The following is a 17,375-nucleotide window of genomic DNA, read 5'->3' on the forward strand; positions in this document are numbered from 1 at the left end:
CCATGTTTTTATGTTTATAGTTATCCATTTTATTAATAGTATATAATTTTTTCAAAAGCGTTAACAATTGATGTTTAAATATTAATAATTTTATAATCTACATTAATATAATGTATTATATAAAGTTTAATTAAAAAAGAAACATCACAGTTTGAATACTTAATTTATTATGTTTAATTAAATAGAGCAAATGTAATATAGTAATATAGTAAATTTATATTGTAATATATATAATTTTAACCAATATTAATTATAACTTTAATATTAATTATTCATAAACATTTAAATATTTTATCAAGGTTTATAGTATAAAAATTTAAATAATAATTAAATAACAAATTATATATATATATATATCATATATAATAATATTGTATATATATATAATATATATATATGTATATGAATTTATAATTTAATATTTGCTCAAATTTATTTAAATTGTTGAGGTGGAGGACCAAAAATACTTCCACTTTGTTTACTTGCAGTTCTAGAGGGAGCAAATCCAAGCATTTTTTGAATATTCTGCAATCAATAATTATTTAATAATTAAATATTAATAAATATTAATATTAATTATATTAATAAATATTAATTATTTAATAATTAAATAAAAATTAAAATAAAACATGAAATAATAAAATTAAAATGAAAACAAAAAAATATGAAAGGTATGAATTTACCTGTCTAATACTCATAGTACACAATATATATAAAAAAATAAATGAACATTCTGTATAGTCATCTCCTGGAAGATTTCTATGTGATAAACCTTGTATCCAACTAATTGGAACAAAAGGCAATCTTGCCACAATTCTACCATCAAAAATGCTATTAAACATACTTAAAAGAGCTGTGAATGCAAATCCAATTGCAAACATTGATTTCATTTTTACAAGAGATAAATCTCTATTATTATTCTTTAATCTTTCCTCTTCTCGTTCAATTTTTTTTTTCTGTTGTTTATCTAATGAATCTCCATGTGCTTCTTTTCTTTTCTCCACTAAAATTAATTAAAGACAAAAATTTAATTTATTAAAACTATACCTACTTTTCTTTGTAAATGTTTAAATTTAAAAAATTAATGTTTTTTGATATAATTTTTATTAAAAAAACTTACATTTTTTACTTTGTTTTTCTATTTCAGCCTTTAATTTTTGATATTTTTCTGTTCTATAAACCATTAACCACGTTAAACCTATTAATAATATGAAAATTAATCAAAATAATATAATATGAAAATAGAAAATATAACCTTAAATTTAAAACGACGCACGCATAATATTTAAAATGTATTACCTTCTCCTAATAATGCTGTACAGATACTAATAAATACAATTAAAATAGTATCAGCCCACATGATAACAAAAATAATGTGAATATTCTTTAAATTATTCAAATATATATATTTTATGTCTTGAAAATACCATTCCTAACTTAACAAACTTGAACAACTGTGAATAGGAATTAATCTTTAGAATTAATCTTGATTATCTATTATTACATTAATATTTACTATAAAATATTTATTTTTAAATAACTATTTTTATTTTTAAAAAATTTAAATATTAATATATATTTTAAATATAATAATCTCTATAATTAAAAAATTAAAAACAATTTTTTTATAAAATTTTTATTTCATAATAAATATTTGTTATATTACTTTATTTTTTTATAGTTTATAATTTTCATTTATAATTAGTTTTTTTTTAAAATTATATTAATAAACAATAAACAATAATTTTAATATATAATTGCAAAAAGATACAATATATACATATACTGTGATAAAATTACAAATATTTTTTATATGAAATATTTTGATACAAATAATTGATACATGAAAAATCTTAATATTTATATATTTAGTATAATTAAAAAACTATTGATTCATCTTATAATTTTTTTACGGACTTTTCTAATTCTATAATTATATAATTTCTTATTAATTATTGATAATTAAAATTGATTAAATAATATCATAATTTGATGTGATAAGATAAAACTTTTACAATAATTTTTTTGATTCCACATGAGAGGTATTAAACAAAATTTTTGAAAACTAGTTTCTTAAGTTAACTTAAAATACTGATATATTTATCCTTGAAAATTATTACATATACTGAAATAAACGTTGCACTTTTTACCGCTAATATTGCATAACAATATGCATCACATAATACTTTTGGTCATATAACTAGTAAAAACATTTGTTTATGTTTTTACTGAACACATATGGGTAAATTTATATAGATAAAATAAATTTTAACTTAGAAACTACTATTAAGGTTTTAAATAATATTTAAAGTTTTTTTCATAAAGTTTATGCTTATAATATATTGTTATCAATCATGAAGATCTTCAATTTTTGTTTTTAATATATTGTCATTTTTTAAACACTTTCTGATCTCGAAACCTAAAGCAGCACCTAATGGTGGTGGAACTGCATTACCAATTTGACGATGTTTATCAAGTATATTTCCATAAAAACGAAAAGAATCCGGAAAACCTTGTGATCGTGCACATTCTCTCACGCTCACAACTCTAGTTTGTTCCGGATGTAAAACACGACCCTATAAAATAGGTAATAGATAACAGAATTAAAATTTTTTATTTATGAATAAAAAATTAAAAAAAAAAAAAAAAAAAAAAAAAAAAAAAAAAAAAAAAAAAAAAAAAAAACATTATTTACCTGTTTACCCATAGGTTCAGGATTAGTGATAGTAGTACCAAAAAATCCATCCCATTCTAATCTGCCATATAAACCTGCCCAATGATTATGGCGTTTTCCAGTATGTGGTAAACACCATGGAATTAAAGTATTATATTGTCTAGCAATTGGATCACACATTTTACCCATACAACAACTACATACACCTCGAAGTGCTCCAGTAGAACTTTTACCTGCTTTCTTATCATGATACATATATTCTCTATAACACAAATATTTAAATTATTACTTCATTTAATAGTATATTATATTGTAATTATTATTTATTATAATATTTATATATATTATATTATATAAGTAGAAATATACATAATTAAATTAATTAACTATTATATATAATTATATATAATATAATATTATATGTAATATACAATTATAAATAAAATATATTTACAATTTTTTTGAATATGTTCCATCACTTAAACGGACTGTAATATTCGGTAAATCTCGCCAATCAGATCCACTTGCAGTTGGAATATGTGCTATTCTTGCTTCAACTAATGGAGCCATATCTTTACAAATATGATCTCTTAATATTGCATCAGGTTCTTTAGGTCTTACCTATATAATATAATAAATATATAAATTTATTTAAAGATATTTTAGATACATATAATTTATGATATAATTAATAATTAATGATGTTAATATTAATAGTTAACTAAAACTAAAAATAAAAATTATATTAAATAAATTTTTTTACTTTTCTTTGAAAATGTGATATTGGCTCATCACTATAAGCTATTTCTTCATTGTTCCATCCATTTCGAATATTAGGTAAATCAGACATCGCATCGCGAACACTGATTGTTCTATACGGTGCTGATTCCGTCCAATCACAATTTGATGAATACTATTAAAAATAATACAATAATATAATTATCTAATTTATATAGTAAATAATATTAATTTCTATATAAATCTAACAAAGTCTTACTTTTTTATTATCAACAATAACGCTTAGTTGACATGCTCGCTTGCTAAATACATGAGTTGGTTCAGGATATTTTGGAAGAACTTCTCCAGGTGCAGCAGCTAATATTATTAATCTAAAAGCAAATAAATTAAAAATATATAAAAAAAATATGAAATATTAATTTAAAATATTAAATTTTTATAATTCAATATAAATTGAATATGATACCTTCTTCTTGTTTGTGGAATACCATAATTTCCAGCTTGTAAAATACCAAACGTACATTGATAACCCATTCGTACAAGGCACCTTAATGTTAATTTTAGTACCATACTTCTTTTAAATGATACAAAGTTTCTAACATTTTCCATAATAAAGAATTTTGGTCTATAATAATCACAATAAGACAAACATGATACTACTAAAGAATTTTTAAATAGAGAATATTGCCGTGAGTTAAAACGATTCATGCCACTAAAACCTTGGCAAGGTGGACCACCACATAATAATTCTACTTCTCCTTTTTGAGGTAAGCGTTGTCCATTATTATCACAAAGATCACCCTAAAAAAATAAAAAGCATTACATATATATTAAATTATTTATTGTCTATTTTTTTTAGCTAAACTTACATTCATAACTTTTCGTAAAAGTACATTGCAATCTTCACAAAATACTGTTGTATTGGGATTATTGAGTCGATATGCACATGCAGCTGGTTCATCTTTTTCAATTGCCCATTGATTGTCTACAATACCAGCTTGTCGCAATCCTTCAGATAATCCTACAAACATACAATTTTGATTTAAAAAAATCTTTAATCATTTGCAATTCAATTTTAATATTGTACTAACCACCACAACCAGCAAAAACATCTAATGTTTTTAACTTTTTTGGCACTTTACAATAATTTATAGGCTTATCAATTATTTTTTTATCACTTGTTTCTAATTTTTTACTTTTACATTTTGCTTTTCCCTTTCCTTTTCCACTTCCCAACTTCCCAATATTCATAGCATAGTATGGTGGATCAACAAATGTTTTTTCTGAAGCATTATATGCTTGAGAAAAATAAAAACGATATGGACCAGCAGTAGTCCATTCTTCTACAGATTGATCTAAATTTTCTGAATATACTAAATAACATTTTCCAGCTACATCCGAAAACTTAATATCACAAACTAAAATGTTTTTATTTAAAAAAAATATTAATCAATTTATATTAATTTATATAATTTTGTAATGTTATTTTTTTTATATTTTTACCTTCGTCACTCCAATATACCATATTAAGATCAACTTGTTGCATTAATGTAAGTCCTTTGTGAGTGTTTTCTGGTCGATACATCTTATTTATTTTAATCCATATATCAGATGATGCAACTAATTTATTATTAGTTGTTGCATAAATTGAATTTATATATCCAATGTGAAATGGTTCTGGTGTATCATAATTTGATCCTTTTACATGATCTGATGATTTTCGATAATATTCAGGGTACATATCTTCATCTACTTTTCCCTTTTTCACTTTTTGAGAAATATGATATGTAGATGTATATTTATATTTTATGGCTCCTGGCATTAAAAATACAGCAGAACCAACTTTAAATTCTTCATTCTTATATTTTACTATATTATATGTCACTTCTTTGCTATTCTTCTCTTCTTCCCGATCAAAAACTTTTGGTGTATAATAACATTGTAATGTAGTAAAACGTATACAAGCAGGACAAAACCGATGACTGATTTCTTTTCTTGGGCATTCAGGATCTAAAGAACAATCCTCAAAACGAGCTGTTTCTGGAATATATTTTTTTTGATAAAAAAATGTTTTTCCATCTTTATTTTGTATTTCATCTTCTGGTAATATATCTGCATTTCCTAAAATTAATTGATATTTAACTTATAATAATAATATAAAATATATAACTTATAATAATAATATAAAACTCCAAAAATAAAAAATATAATTACCCAATTCATTCCAATTTTTTGGATTAGTTTTATAAATAACAGTAGCTTTAGATTTAACTGAAGTAAATGGAACATTATCACATTCATCAAGTAAGAATAATTCTAAAGAATCTGATGTTTCACCAAGTACAGTGTCACTGCCTCTTCGAAACCAATTAGCATGACACAATTTAGCACCATTTTTATCTTCCCACATATAAATAACTTTAGCTATTTGTAATGGTACAGTGGGATCATTTGATTCAATTAAAACATAATCATTAGCTTTTATTTCTTCATCAACAACCATAACTGATTTATAAAAAGTTCTCCGACCATCATTTATTATAGATTCTCCCACCCATGTAATTTCTTTCTCTACATGTTTAAATTCTTTTAAAATCATTTTTTGAGTAATTTTTGTATTTTCTATTAATGTATCATTAAAATCATCATCTTCTTGATCTGAATCATCAGCTTCCTATAATTATTTAAAATTTTTTTAATTATATATTGAATTTTATATTAGAATAAAGATTGGAAATATTTATTAAAATATTTTACTTGTATAGCCATATTTGGACATCTTCTTTTGTTGCAAGCTTGTTTACTTCTTCCAGATCCACCAAATTTGATCATATCTTTACAAGCTGTACAAACTCCACAATCTGGCTGTTGACAAGTTTCACATATCCCACATCTATGTCTTTTTGGTCCCTGTAATGATATATTATATTTATAATATTAAAATGTTGTTTAATATTAATATTTTCATTATTCATATATTTTCATTATTCAATTTTATATACCGATATTTCTTTGTCATTATTTGTAGCTATTTGATCAGAGAAAAATGTTTCAAACATATTATTAACTAATTTTGTGGTTGTAGCTTTTGTCCAAGTTGTTTTTTTATTTTTTTGATCTCTAGATTGCGTTCTGCGTAATGCAATCCTTTTATTTAATGTTACACCTGCAAGAGTCACTAATGCTCGCATACATGGACTTGTAATTAACAAAGGATCTTCTGGTCCTGCTGATGCATCAAAGGAAATAACTTGATCACAGATAAATTGTGCATACCGTAATAAAGAATCTTCTGTAAATCTAGATAATCCTTTTGGTGGAACTATAGTCTAAAAAAATATATTTTAATAGAAGTTAAATTAAAAGTTAAAATATTTTACTTTCGTTAAATCTTAATAAAAATTCTTACTTGTAATTTATTTAACAAATCTTCATATGTAGGATTGATTTCATCTAATAAAAATTCTATAACTATCTTGCTCATGTAAATTTTTTCTTTTACAGAATCCATAAATGGTGAATATACTTCAGCAGGTTCCATCAATATATATTCTGCAAATGCTGTAGTAAATCCTACAAGTGCCAATTCACCACCATCAAATCCTGACACCCACCATTCATTTATTGGTCCCATGTCTTTTGTAGGCACACCTCCTTCTGGACATGAGTTTTCTTCATAAATAGGTTTCATATATCCAGAAAAATAAAGTACAATATTTTTTTCTATCAAACCAGTGTCAAAAGAACATAAATGTCCATTTTTATCATAAACGCTATAAAAGAAAAATAAAATAATATACAATATAATAATAAGAAATTTATTAACTATTTTTTTATTATAAAGAATTCTTACCAAAAATGAGTAATTTTATTTTGTGGCCTTTCATCACTTTCATGAATTACAATTTCTTCTCCTGTGAATAAAGATAATCTAGGATCTGTTAATGCAATCATTTCTTCTACTGCATTGTTAGGATGACCTGGATATATTTTTATATCTATACTTGTTAATTTCTGACAACAATATTCACATTTTTGATGAACATTAAAGGGTTTTTGTTGCATTATTTTTGATTCTTCTGTATTAATTATATTATTATTTTCAGTTTTATTTTTTTTAAGAATATTACTTTCAGATTCATCACTTGAATCTGATTGCATTTGTTTTAATGTCAAATCAGATTTATTATCACATAGTATTTTTTCGTTTTGTGCTAACATAAGAGATTTTGTTTCCAACTCTTCAGCTCCATTACTTTTTCTTTTAACAGATTTTTTAACAGATTGCATTTTTTGTTGTGATAATCCATATTTATTTAAATCTCCATTAATTTTACTCAAACCAGATGTGTTTGTACTAATGTATTTTCCATTACGAAGTTTTTTTCTATCATTATTGCTTTCTTCAAGTATCATAGTATCAATCACTAATGAGAATAAATTAAATTTAACCTTATTATTTAGTTAAATTTTCTTTGAAAATATCATTTGGTTCTTACCTGCGTTTTTATTTTCTTCTATAATGCAATTATTTAAAGATATTTGTTGTTCTTCCGTATCATTTTCAACTTGTATTTGTTTTTCTATCTCATAAGTTTCGGTGTTTGGTATGATAGTAGATATCATATTGGATAAAATCGATTATTTTTATCGAATTTATCTACTACTAATATTATTTTTTATAAAATATAAACTTTTTATATTTAAATCAAAATAAATACACCAGGAATGTATTTTTAACGTTATAAATAATTATAAATGAATACTTTTTTTGTATTTTTAATGAATATCGTATAACAAATTTCAGCTAAATAGCACACACATAAGTATAAGAACATATATGCTGACGGTTGTACCGCCAAAATTTTTTAAAGCTCGTTTATATGAAAATGGTATGCTATATTGGTAGAAAATATAGTACATAAGCTTTCTTCATTTATTTCACATAATTTATCATTTATTTCTATGATTTGTGTATGTTTTATATGTATAGCGTTATTTTAATATTAATATATTTTAATATAAATTTAATAAATAATATAGTTTGAGTAAATTATCATTTTACGTATTATCCTTTATTTTTTTAATTTCTATCATGCTTTGAACTATGATTGGTTCTTTATACAAATTATTTTTATAAACTTATTTTATATGATAATATGTGTAATATATATAATTGAATTTAAAATATTAATATTTATTAGAAAATATAATCTTATATATTATAAATAATATGATACAAAATTCAATTCTTTAAATATGAGTATAACCTATCAAACTAAAATTTTGTTTATGGAAAGTGACTAATTTTTGGCCAACTAGCACAAATCATTATTTCATAAACTAAAAGTCTAAATTCATAATCAGTAAATTATTTAAAGGTATTATAAATAAATAAGTATTATATAAATTTATAAATATTAAAAAATTTTTTAAAAATATGTTAATAAATAGATAATAGTATTCTTGTTATTGTATAAAAAACAAATAAATTTTATAAATAAATTTTAATTATAATATCAATATTTTATACTTTATATTATATATATCTATAAATATATATAAGTTAAAAAATATTGATAATACAAAATTTTAGATATTATTTTTATTTTTAAAATCATATATATATTTTATTATTTTTTATAGCCAAAAGACATCATGGAAGAAAAAAATCTAACTGATGAACAAAAGAAGTTTTTGGAAGAATGTGAAAATGAATTCAAAGATCGATATACAGAAAAAGATATTGAATTTATGAAAGTTAAAAATATGGAATTAAAAAAACCTCCAATCATTGATCCTTGGTATCCTAGAAGAAAAAGATATTTTTTTCCTCAAGAAAGAGGTGAAATATATAGGAATTCTGATAGATATTATTCTCAACGTTATAGACCTTATAATTATTAAATTTATAAAAAAACTTTTGTAAATTTTATAATAAATTTTTTGTAAATAGCTTTATAATTAATCCATAACCATTTGTTATATAATAAAGTATTATTTGAATTTATATAATTTTGTTATATAAATTAAACATATTTTTATCTATTAAATTGTAATATATTTTACATTGATTATTGTATAATTTAAAACAAAAATTAATATTTAATTTGCATTTAATAAAAATTAAGAATATTTAACCTTCAAAGTTGATTTAAATTTATATATTGTAATTTTGTATCAAGCTTTAGAAGAATATTTAATTATTTTTTATAAGAACATTAAATAAATATAATATTATAAATTTCTTTATAATATATGATCTAATTTAATAAATAATTTATATTTTATCTAATTATCAGATTTTCTATGGTAATATGATAAGATTTCTAATGTTTGTTAATTCTTATTGATATAATGTTTAAATAATATAATCATCTTATATGAACAATGTGAATATATATATATATATATATATATATATATATACACATTTATATTGTATATTTAAGACGGAAATGAGTCAATCAGCTGTTATGTGAACATGTGATTTTTTTGTTTTTGCCATATATTAAATTTTATTAAATAAAAAATTACATATTATATATTATATATCAATTATATGTTTAAAGATACATCTAAAAAATTGAAAGAAAAATTATAAATAATTAGAAAATGATAGTATATAATATCAGAATGTGATTATAATGTATGATAATACATGTGTATATATATATATATAAGTTTATATGTATATAAATATTGAAAAACATATGCTTCATAGTTACAGAGTCAGTCAATTGAACGTTTCATTTACTTTCGGATATATATCAATCTAACTTGTAGTGCACATTGTTCGCGTGATTAACAAATGAAAGCTTTATATGGATAAATTCTATAACATTCGCAATAATGCAGAATACAAATTTTATTTAAGTTCGCGAATTCAATGCAGTTGTAATATTTTTAAATGACATGCGTGTGCGCAAATTTTAAAAAAAGAATTGTGTAATAAATATAATATAAAATATTATATTCTACTATCTTTTATTTGTGATATATTTATTATTCATTTATAAATGATTAAATGATAATTTATAATAATAGTTTAATCATTTATTGAAGAAAGTAAGTAACATTTTATTCTTTAAATTTTTGAGATAATAAATATCCTCTTTAAATACCCATATGAAAATATAAAAAAAAATTTTTGATAAAATGAAATTAAATTATTTAAAATTGATTTAAAATTATTTAAATTATTTAAAATAATTATTTTATATATATTATTTTATATAATAATTAATATAAATATCTGATTTGATAAATATGAATTATTTCTTTGAAAATTTTAAAAATTAAAAATATATATATAGTTTTATTATTTTTTAATAAATTAAAATAAAAAAATATATATATTTTTATTATTTTTTAATAAATTAAAATAATATATTTTATTATCTTTTTTAGATTTATAAATTATCATTAAAATTGAAAAATCTGAAGAGAGAGAAAAAAATTAAAATTTACATTTATTTGTAATTAAAATAAAAAAAATTTATAATTTTATAAGAAGAATATAATATAAGAGTATAATTTATTGTTTTATGCAAATTTTATATGATAACTTTTAATGGCTTGGTGTAAAAAACTATTTCACAGAAGGTATTATATTATAAAATATAAATTTTAAATATTTAATAATTTTTATCATAAAAAATAAGTTTTATTTTTGTAACAGAAACAATACTTTTGTGGATGATGATTTGGAAACTGTTTTTGAAAAAAAAGAACGATGGAGAAGCATTTATGTAATTTATTTTACCATGTTTCTTATGTCTTTGGGTTTTAGTATTATATTAACAGGAGTATGGCCATATCTTGATAAGGTGAATATAATAAAGAAAAAATAAAGATGAATTATATAGTAATATTATACATCAATATTGTAGTTGGATAGTACTGCTGGTAAAGAATACATGGGATATGTAGTTGCAGCAAATCCTTTAGGGCAAATGTTATTTTCTCCTCTAGTAGGATGGTGGGGAGATAAAAGAGGATCTATAAGACTTCCACTTTTATCAACATTAGCTTTATTTACATTTGCATCAGGATTGTATAGTATCCTTGAGATTGTACCAGGTGATCGAAAAATGTATATGATAGTTGCCAGATTTTTGGTTGGAGTTAGTTCTGGTAATATATAATAATATGTTATTTAATTGTTATTTTTATTATATTTTTATTATATTAATTAATAATAAATTTTTAATTAAATTTTATCTATTAAATATTATTAAATTTTAAATATAAAAATCTTATTATTTATTTTCATAATATCATACTTTTAGCTAATATTGCAGTAGCACGGTCTTATCTCTCAGCAGCTACAAAATTTGTAGAAAGGACACATGCTGTTTCAATGGTATCTCTTGCTCAGGTAATATAATATTATAATATTTTTTCATGTATTAAGTTAACTTAATACATATAACTTATTCTAAAATATGTTAGGTATTAGGATTTGTGGTAGGTCCTAGTTTACAAGCTGCAGTTACACCTCTTGGAGAAAAGGGTGTATATTTTATAAATATACCTATTAATATGTATACTATGACTGGTTGGATAAATGTCATAATGGGAATTCTTAATTTTATTTTATTCCTTCCATGGAATTTTACAGAACGTCGAATTGCTATTCGCGAGGCAATGCGAAATGAAGGAAAACAAACTGGTAAATATATTTAAATTAAATAATAGTAATCAAATATTAATTATGATTATTATTAAAAAAAAATTTTTTATTACAGAGGAAGAAACATTGAAATCTATAAAACCAGACAATTTAGCAGCCTGGACATTAATTTGTGCATTTTTTGTCTTAGTATTTAATTTTGTTCTTCTTGAAACGTTAGTTTTAAAGTATAAAATATTTTTTTTATATTATAATCATTTCTTTCATTTTTTTTTTTTTGATACAGACTTGGTACTTCTTTAACTATGGATCAATTTGCTTGGTCAAAAACAGAAGCTTTATATTACATGGGTATATTAATGAGTATTGGAGCTGTTGTATCATGTATCACATTTGTTATGATTGAACCTTTGTGCAAAAAGTAAAAACTATTTATAGTAATAATTATTTATAAAATATATATTATATTTTTAGATATTATAAAATGATTTTTTATGATTTTAATTTATCTCTTAAATATTTTTAGATTTAATGAACGTAAGGTAATGTTATGGGGTGGATTTTTATTCATGGTAATAGGAAGAATTTTATGTATTCCATGGGGACCAGGTCCTCCGAAAATTGCTTATCTGGAATGTAAGTATACACAAATATAGCATCTCATTTATATTATATATAATATTTAACAACTTCAAAATATTAAATCAATTTTAAAGATAAAATAATTAAAAATAATATATGCTTAATAAATTTTTGAATATTATATATTTATTATATTTTATAGCATTTAATAATATTACAAAAGATTCCAATGGCACAGAAATTGTAGGATGTCCAAGTACTCAGGAATGGTGTAGCTATACACCACAACTTACACCTGTACAGTTTTTTATTGGATATGGATTCACTACTATAGGATATCCATTAGGTATTACTCTAATACAAACTATCTTCAGCAAAGTATTAGGACCTCGTCCACAAGGTGTTTGGATGGGTTTTATGACAGGTGCTGGATGCGCTTCTCGTGTCTTAGGTCCAGTATTTGTTAGTGTAATTTATACTCGTTTTGGAACATATCATACCTTTGGTATCACTGGATTAACATTAATAGTATGTATGTCATGGTTACAAATTGTAAACAAACGACTAGTTCCACCAAAAGCAATAATTCTATCAAAAGATATGGAAATTCCATTAGTTCATCTCAAATCTAATGATATTCAAGATTTAAATGATGCACAAAAAAACAATAAAAATGAGGAATGTGATAAAATGTAGTAATTAATACACTCTAAAAGAAAAATTTTAATTTTTATAAGATTATATAAATATATATTGAACAATAATTTAGAATTACAATGTATAAATGCAATTATGATATAAAATTTATATTATATTTTTTATGGATATTTACAAATTTTTAATACATGTTTTAAATATATAATTCATAGATTATAAATAAATATACAAAAAAAGAAAGAATATAAGAATATAAGAATATTAAGATTGTCAAAATAGTTTTTAGAAACATATAAACAAATTTTTATAATGAATTTATTTAGTTTTACAATCAAATTATCACTAAATAATTTGAATTTTATTTAAGAATTAAAATTATATATATAGTACAATATTGTCAATAATTTATATTTAATAATTATGTTAAAAAAAAGAAATAGAAATTTATGATATTATCGAGCATATAAAAATTACAAGTATAATAAATTTTTAAATACTCAATAATTTTATAACAAAAAAGAAAATATATAATATAAAAGTTTTCAAATTTATATAAATATTTATTTCATATGAAAAGACTGATATTTTGCTCAATTTATATCTAAAAATAAGGGTGCTATGAAATTTGAAGATTGCAAATGCTTTTTATCAAATAATCTGAATTTGTACTTACCACAAATAATTGAATGAGAATTTATATTTGAATAAATTCAGTGAATATTATAAAGGTTGTACATAAGAATTACAAAATAAGAAATTTTAAATTTTTATAATTAATATAATCATTTAAAATTAAATAAAATTATAATTTTAGTGAAATAAGTGTATAAATAAAGTGTATATATGTTTTCTAAAATAATTATATTCTTAAATAATGTATACAATAAAGAATATGGATAAAGCAACATGTATTGTATTAAGAAATTAGGATTGCAATTTCAAATTTATGAAAATTAAAATCATAAAACATATTTAAATTTATTTGTATATCTTAATGAAAGTAAAAATTATTTAATTGTCAATTATTATGACAATTTAATGTCTTACAATTGTTGGTATAGATATTGTAAAAATGAAAAATAATTTTTACAAAAAATTAAAAACATTACTATAAATACATACATTTTGTATAAATGGATGTTTTTATAGGAATTGAATTATTTTAAGTTATAAAAAACATTAACATGTATTCTTAGAATTATATGACTGAAATGGTTGATTTTATATAAATAACACTTATAATTATAATTAATCTTTTTTCTTTGGTTTCTTGGGATTACGTGATCGAGATTTAGCTTTACAAAGAGGACAGATTGGTGCATTTCTATGAATTTGTTGGTGACATGATAAGCATGATTTCATAGGAGGTGGTTGTTGCCTAAAAACAAAGATGAAATGTAAAAACTAATATATTAATATACATATATAATATATTTTTGTTATTGACATTATTGAAATTTATATAAAATCAAATATATATCTGGTTTAAAATTAATTTGGTAACGTATGTATTATATAATAATATAATATAAAATTGCGATATACCAGTGGTACCTGAATGTTGGAGCAGGTGGGCCTGGGGCTGGTGGTAATGGTCTTGGTTCTGGCTTACTTGGACCTTGAAGAGGTTGAGGAGCAAGAAAAGGCGTTGAACCACCTGGATGGCCAGGATGATGTAAAGTAAGAGGAGGTAATAAATCTTCTCCTCTTACTTCTACTCTCCATTCTGCTTTTTGCATTGGACGGTCAAAATAACTATAAACAAACAATTTTTTTAGTAATAATGCAATTGATATAATATATATTTGTTTCATATTTAGCTTACTCTGGTGAAATGAGATCAGATTCTGTTTCATATAATTCTGGTAACCTTTCCAATCCTAAAAATTCTCTACGCATACGATCAATATCATGTTTTAAAGGTTGATAATCATTATTGTGAATTAATTTTGCAGTCTCTCTTGCTTTATTTCTAGCTTCTTCTGCTTGTTTAATAACAGCTTCCATCTAATACAATTATATAAATAATTATATATAATTTATTTGAAAAATAATATTAAATATTTTATCATACCGCATTTATATCTGCATGTATTTGTCGTAATTCTTCAACATGTGCCATTTTTTCTTGCATAAGAAGATCCATTTCCTGTTTATATTCTAACAAACATTTTTCTTCTTGTTCAGTCTGTTCTACTTCTTGCAAAATTCTTTGCTTCATTTTTTCCAATTGAAGTGTTTTTGACCTAACAAAATACATATATTTCAAAGCTTTTTTTCACAAAAAATAAATTGAATCATATTATTATTATTTATCATATTGTTATATATAATGTTATTTTAAAACAGTTATTTTAAAATTTTTAGAATATTTAAAAAAAGATTTCATATAGATGAACAAATTTTTATATGTACTTAATGTCTTTCAACGCTTCTAGCTTTGCAAAAATAACCGTAGTTTCAGTGGCTGACATCATTAAACTCTTCCTAACACTTTTATTTAGACAAATTTTGTCAATTGGAAGATAATTTGTTTATAAAATAAATGCAACAAGCTCAGAAATAAAATTTCTTTCGTCAAGGCATCCCGAATAAAATATTTAGAATAGAATTGTTAGGATTCAATATATGCACTATATTTTCATTGAAAAACGAATAAAATCGTTGTACTTGTAATTATGTTTTTGGAAATTAACCAATTTCGTTGACATTCAACACAATGAACATAATTAATATCATAAATTACAGTGACAGATGTCTTTTTATAGATCAGAAACAACAAATTCTAAAATATAGATGGATGTACACGCCGTTCAACGATACATCGGTGAACTAACAAAAGAGCGGTTTATTTTGAACGTGTATAAGATAAATAGATTTAACAACATTTTACCGCAATCTGATAAAATTAATTATAAAAATATATAAGTTTAAAATGCTTATAATAGATAAAAAATTTATTATCAAAAGTTGTGATCATATTTTGATAAATTAATTTTATTTTTGAATTTCATCAACTAATTAATTATCTTTATTTATTAATCTATTAAAATTATTTACTAATCTATTCAATTAAAAATTATTCAATTAAAATATATAATCGATTACAAATAAATTGTGTATATTATCTATAAATAAATTTAGAATATCTAAATATAAGAATTTAAATGAAATTTAGTTGATAACTTCATCAAATTTTACGATAGTGCGATATTTTCCTATTTATAATCTTAGTAAAGATTCTTTTCCTAAACAAAATCGTTTAATAATATTTGATATTTTTTGCGAGTTCTTTTAGTGAAAAATCTAGATTATCATTCTTTGTAAAAATATCTATATATCTCATATGATAAAATTATATATTGACGCTTTCAAATGAAGCGCGCATATCTCTAGTCATGTATCTCTTTGAAAAGATTTCTTCATGACGATTCATCGAGGAATCGTGGCGGAATCTTAGTCAGTAATCGGTATCGCTTATGCGCGGGATCAATCTTATTGAAATGCGATCAGTCATGAATAGTTAATCAATCTCGGACTGAAATCGTTTATCAATTCAACCGGGACACGGCAACAATCTATATTGTAATCTTTAGTGATTTTTCAAGAATTCACAACATGAGACAAGGAGGATGGCCATGACCAATACATCGTAAGTTTTATTTTCTTCGATGTCTTGTAGAATGAATGGCGTTTGTAGAAGACATAATAAAACCGAACAGATATTGTGGATGGAATCGACGAGGAAATATGTATAGATGTCTAATATTCTACAAAACATTATTTAAAAGCGAAAAGTTGTTCCAGTTTTTACAATAATCCAGATAAAAGAAAGGGAAAGAAAGAGCCAAATCGGAAAAGTGTCGTACTTGCTGATCACGATGGTTTTATGTTTCTCCCTTGATTTTTTTCCATATATATATATATATATGTATCATCGAGTATATATTAGTCGTCCTTCTTCTTAATACTGAGTACTTTTTTTACCGCATCTGTATGACTAAACATTGACAAAATGACTTTCAAGTGTTTGAAGCTTCACGAGCTATGAGAATATAGGACAAAGAAGAGGTGCCCTGGGAAACGTGA

The 17,375-nt window shown here is 22.4% G+C and overlaps 4 protein-coding genes across 8 annotated transcripts; 1 reads left to right on the forward strand and 3 right to left on the reverse strand.

Moving 5' to 3' along the window:
- Positions 1-361: 361 nt before the first annotated feature.
- LOC552501 (calcium load-activated calcium channel) lies at positions 362-1,475 on the reverse strand. Of its 2 annotated transcripts, XM_026443180.1 has the most exons (5): positions 1,300-1,475; positions 1,121-1,198; positions 845-1,003; positions 684-748; positions 362-525 (listed from the first exon to the last, which is right to left on the reverse strand). In XM_026443180.1, exons 1-5 carry the CDS (start codon positions 1,358-1,360, stop codon positions 433-435), a joined length of 456 nt encoding a protein of 151 aa, XP_026298965.1. In that variant the 5' UTR covers positions 1,361-1,475; the 3' UTR covers positions 362-432. The 2 variants fall into 2 exon arrangements, with proteins under 2 accessions (XP_026298965.1, XP_624879.1); XM_624876.6 differs by having other exon boundaries at positions 366-525; positions 684-1,003; positions 1,300-1,472.
- A 598-nt stretch (positions 1,476-2,073) lies between these two features.
- LOC726540 (DNA (cytosine-5)-methyltransferase PliMCI) lies at positions 2,074-8,117 on the reverse strand. Its single transcript, XM_006562802.3, has 15 exons — positions 7,912-8,117; positions 7,266-7,839; positions 6,822-7,185; positions 6,415-6,741; positions 6,170-6,322; positions 5,627-6,086; positions 4,916-5,533; positions 4,504-4,830; positions 4,282-4,433; positions 3,879-4,213; positions 3,672-3,783; positions 3,438-3,587; positions 3,129-3,295; positions 2,696-2,936; positions 2,074-2,576 (listed from the first exon to the last, which is right to left on the reverse strand). The coding sequence occupies exons 1-15, from the start codon at positions 8,036-8,038 to the stop codon at positions 2,349-2,351; spliced, it is 4,335 nt and encodes a 1,444-aa protein (XP_006562865.1). The 5' UTR covers positions 8,039-8,117; the 3' UTR covers positions 2,074-2,348.
- A 2,705-nt stretch (positions 8,118-10,822) lies between these two features.
- Positions 10,823-13,337, forward strand: LOC552144 (major facilitator superfamily domain-containing protein 8). Of its 2 annotated transcripts, XM_006562801.3 has the most exons (10): positions 10,823-11,017; positions 11,094-11,241; positions 11,305-11,548; positions 11,704-11,792; positions 11,867-11,927; positions 12,036-12,086; positions 12,163-12,262; positions 12,334-12,468; positions 12,574-12,683; positions 12,832-13,337. In XM_006562801.3, exons 1-10 carry the CDS (start codon positions 10,986-10,988, stop codon positions 13,323-13,325), a joined length of 1,464 nt encoding a protein of 487 aa, XP_006562864.1. In that variant the 5' UTR covers positions 10,823-10,985; the 3' UTR covers positions 13,326-13,337. The 2 variants fall into 2 exon arrangements, with proteins under 2 accessions (XP_006562864.1, XP_624526.2); XM_624523.6 differs by having other exon boundaries at positions 10,986-11,017; positions 11,867-12,086.
- A 791-nt stretch (positions 13,338-14,128) lies between these two features.
- Positions 14,129-16,133, reverse strand: LOC412302 (zinc finger C4H2 domain-containing protein). Of its 3 annotated transcripts, none has more exons than XM_006562800.3 (5): positions 15,957-16,133; positions 15,361-15,532; positions 15,112-15,293; positions 14,832-15,041; positions 14,129-14,664 (listed from the first exon to the last, which is right to left on the reverse strand). In XM_006562800.3, exons 1-5 carry the CDS (start codon positions 15,995-15,997, stop codon positions 14,535-14,537), a joined length of 735 nt encoding a protein of 244 aa, XP_006562863.1. In that variant the 5' UTR covers positions 15,998-16,133; the 3' UTR covers positions 14,129-14,534. The 3 variants fall into 3 exon arrangements, with proteins under 3 accessions (XP_006562863.1, XP_395763.3, XP_006562862.1); XM_395763.6 differs by having other exon boundaries at positions 14,841-15,041; positions 15,702-16,038; XM_006562799.3 differs by having other exon boundaries at positions 15,702-16,038.
- Between the last annotated feature and the right edge of the window lie 1,242 nt (positions 16,134-17,375).

Source organism: Apis mellifera, linkage group LG10, assembly GCF_003254395.2.
Source record: "Apis mellifera strain DH4 linkage group LG10, Amel_HAv3.1, whole genome shotgun sequence".
NCBI classification, from domain to species: Eukaryota; Metazoa; Arthropoda; class Insecta; order Hymenoptera; family Apidae; genus Apis; species Apis mellifera.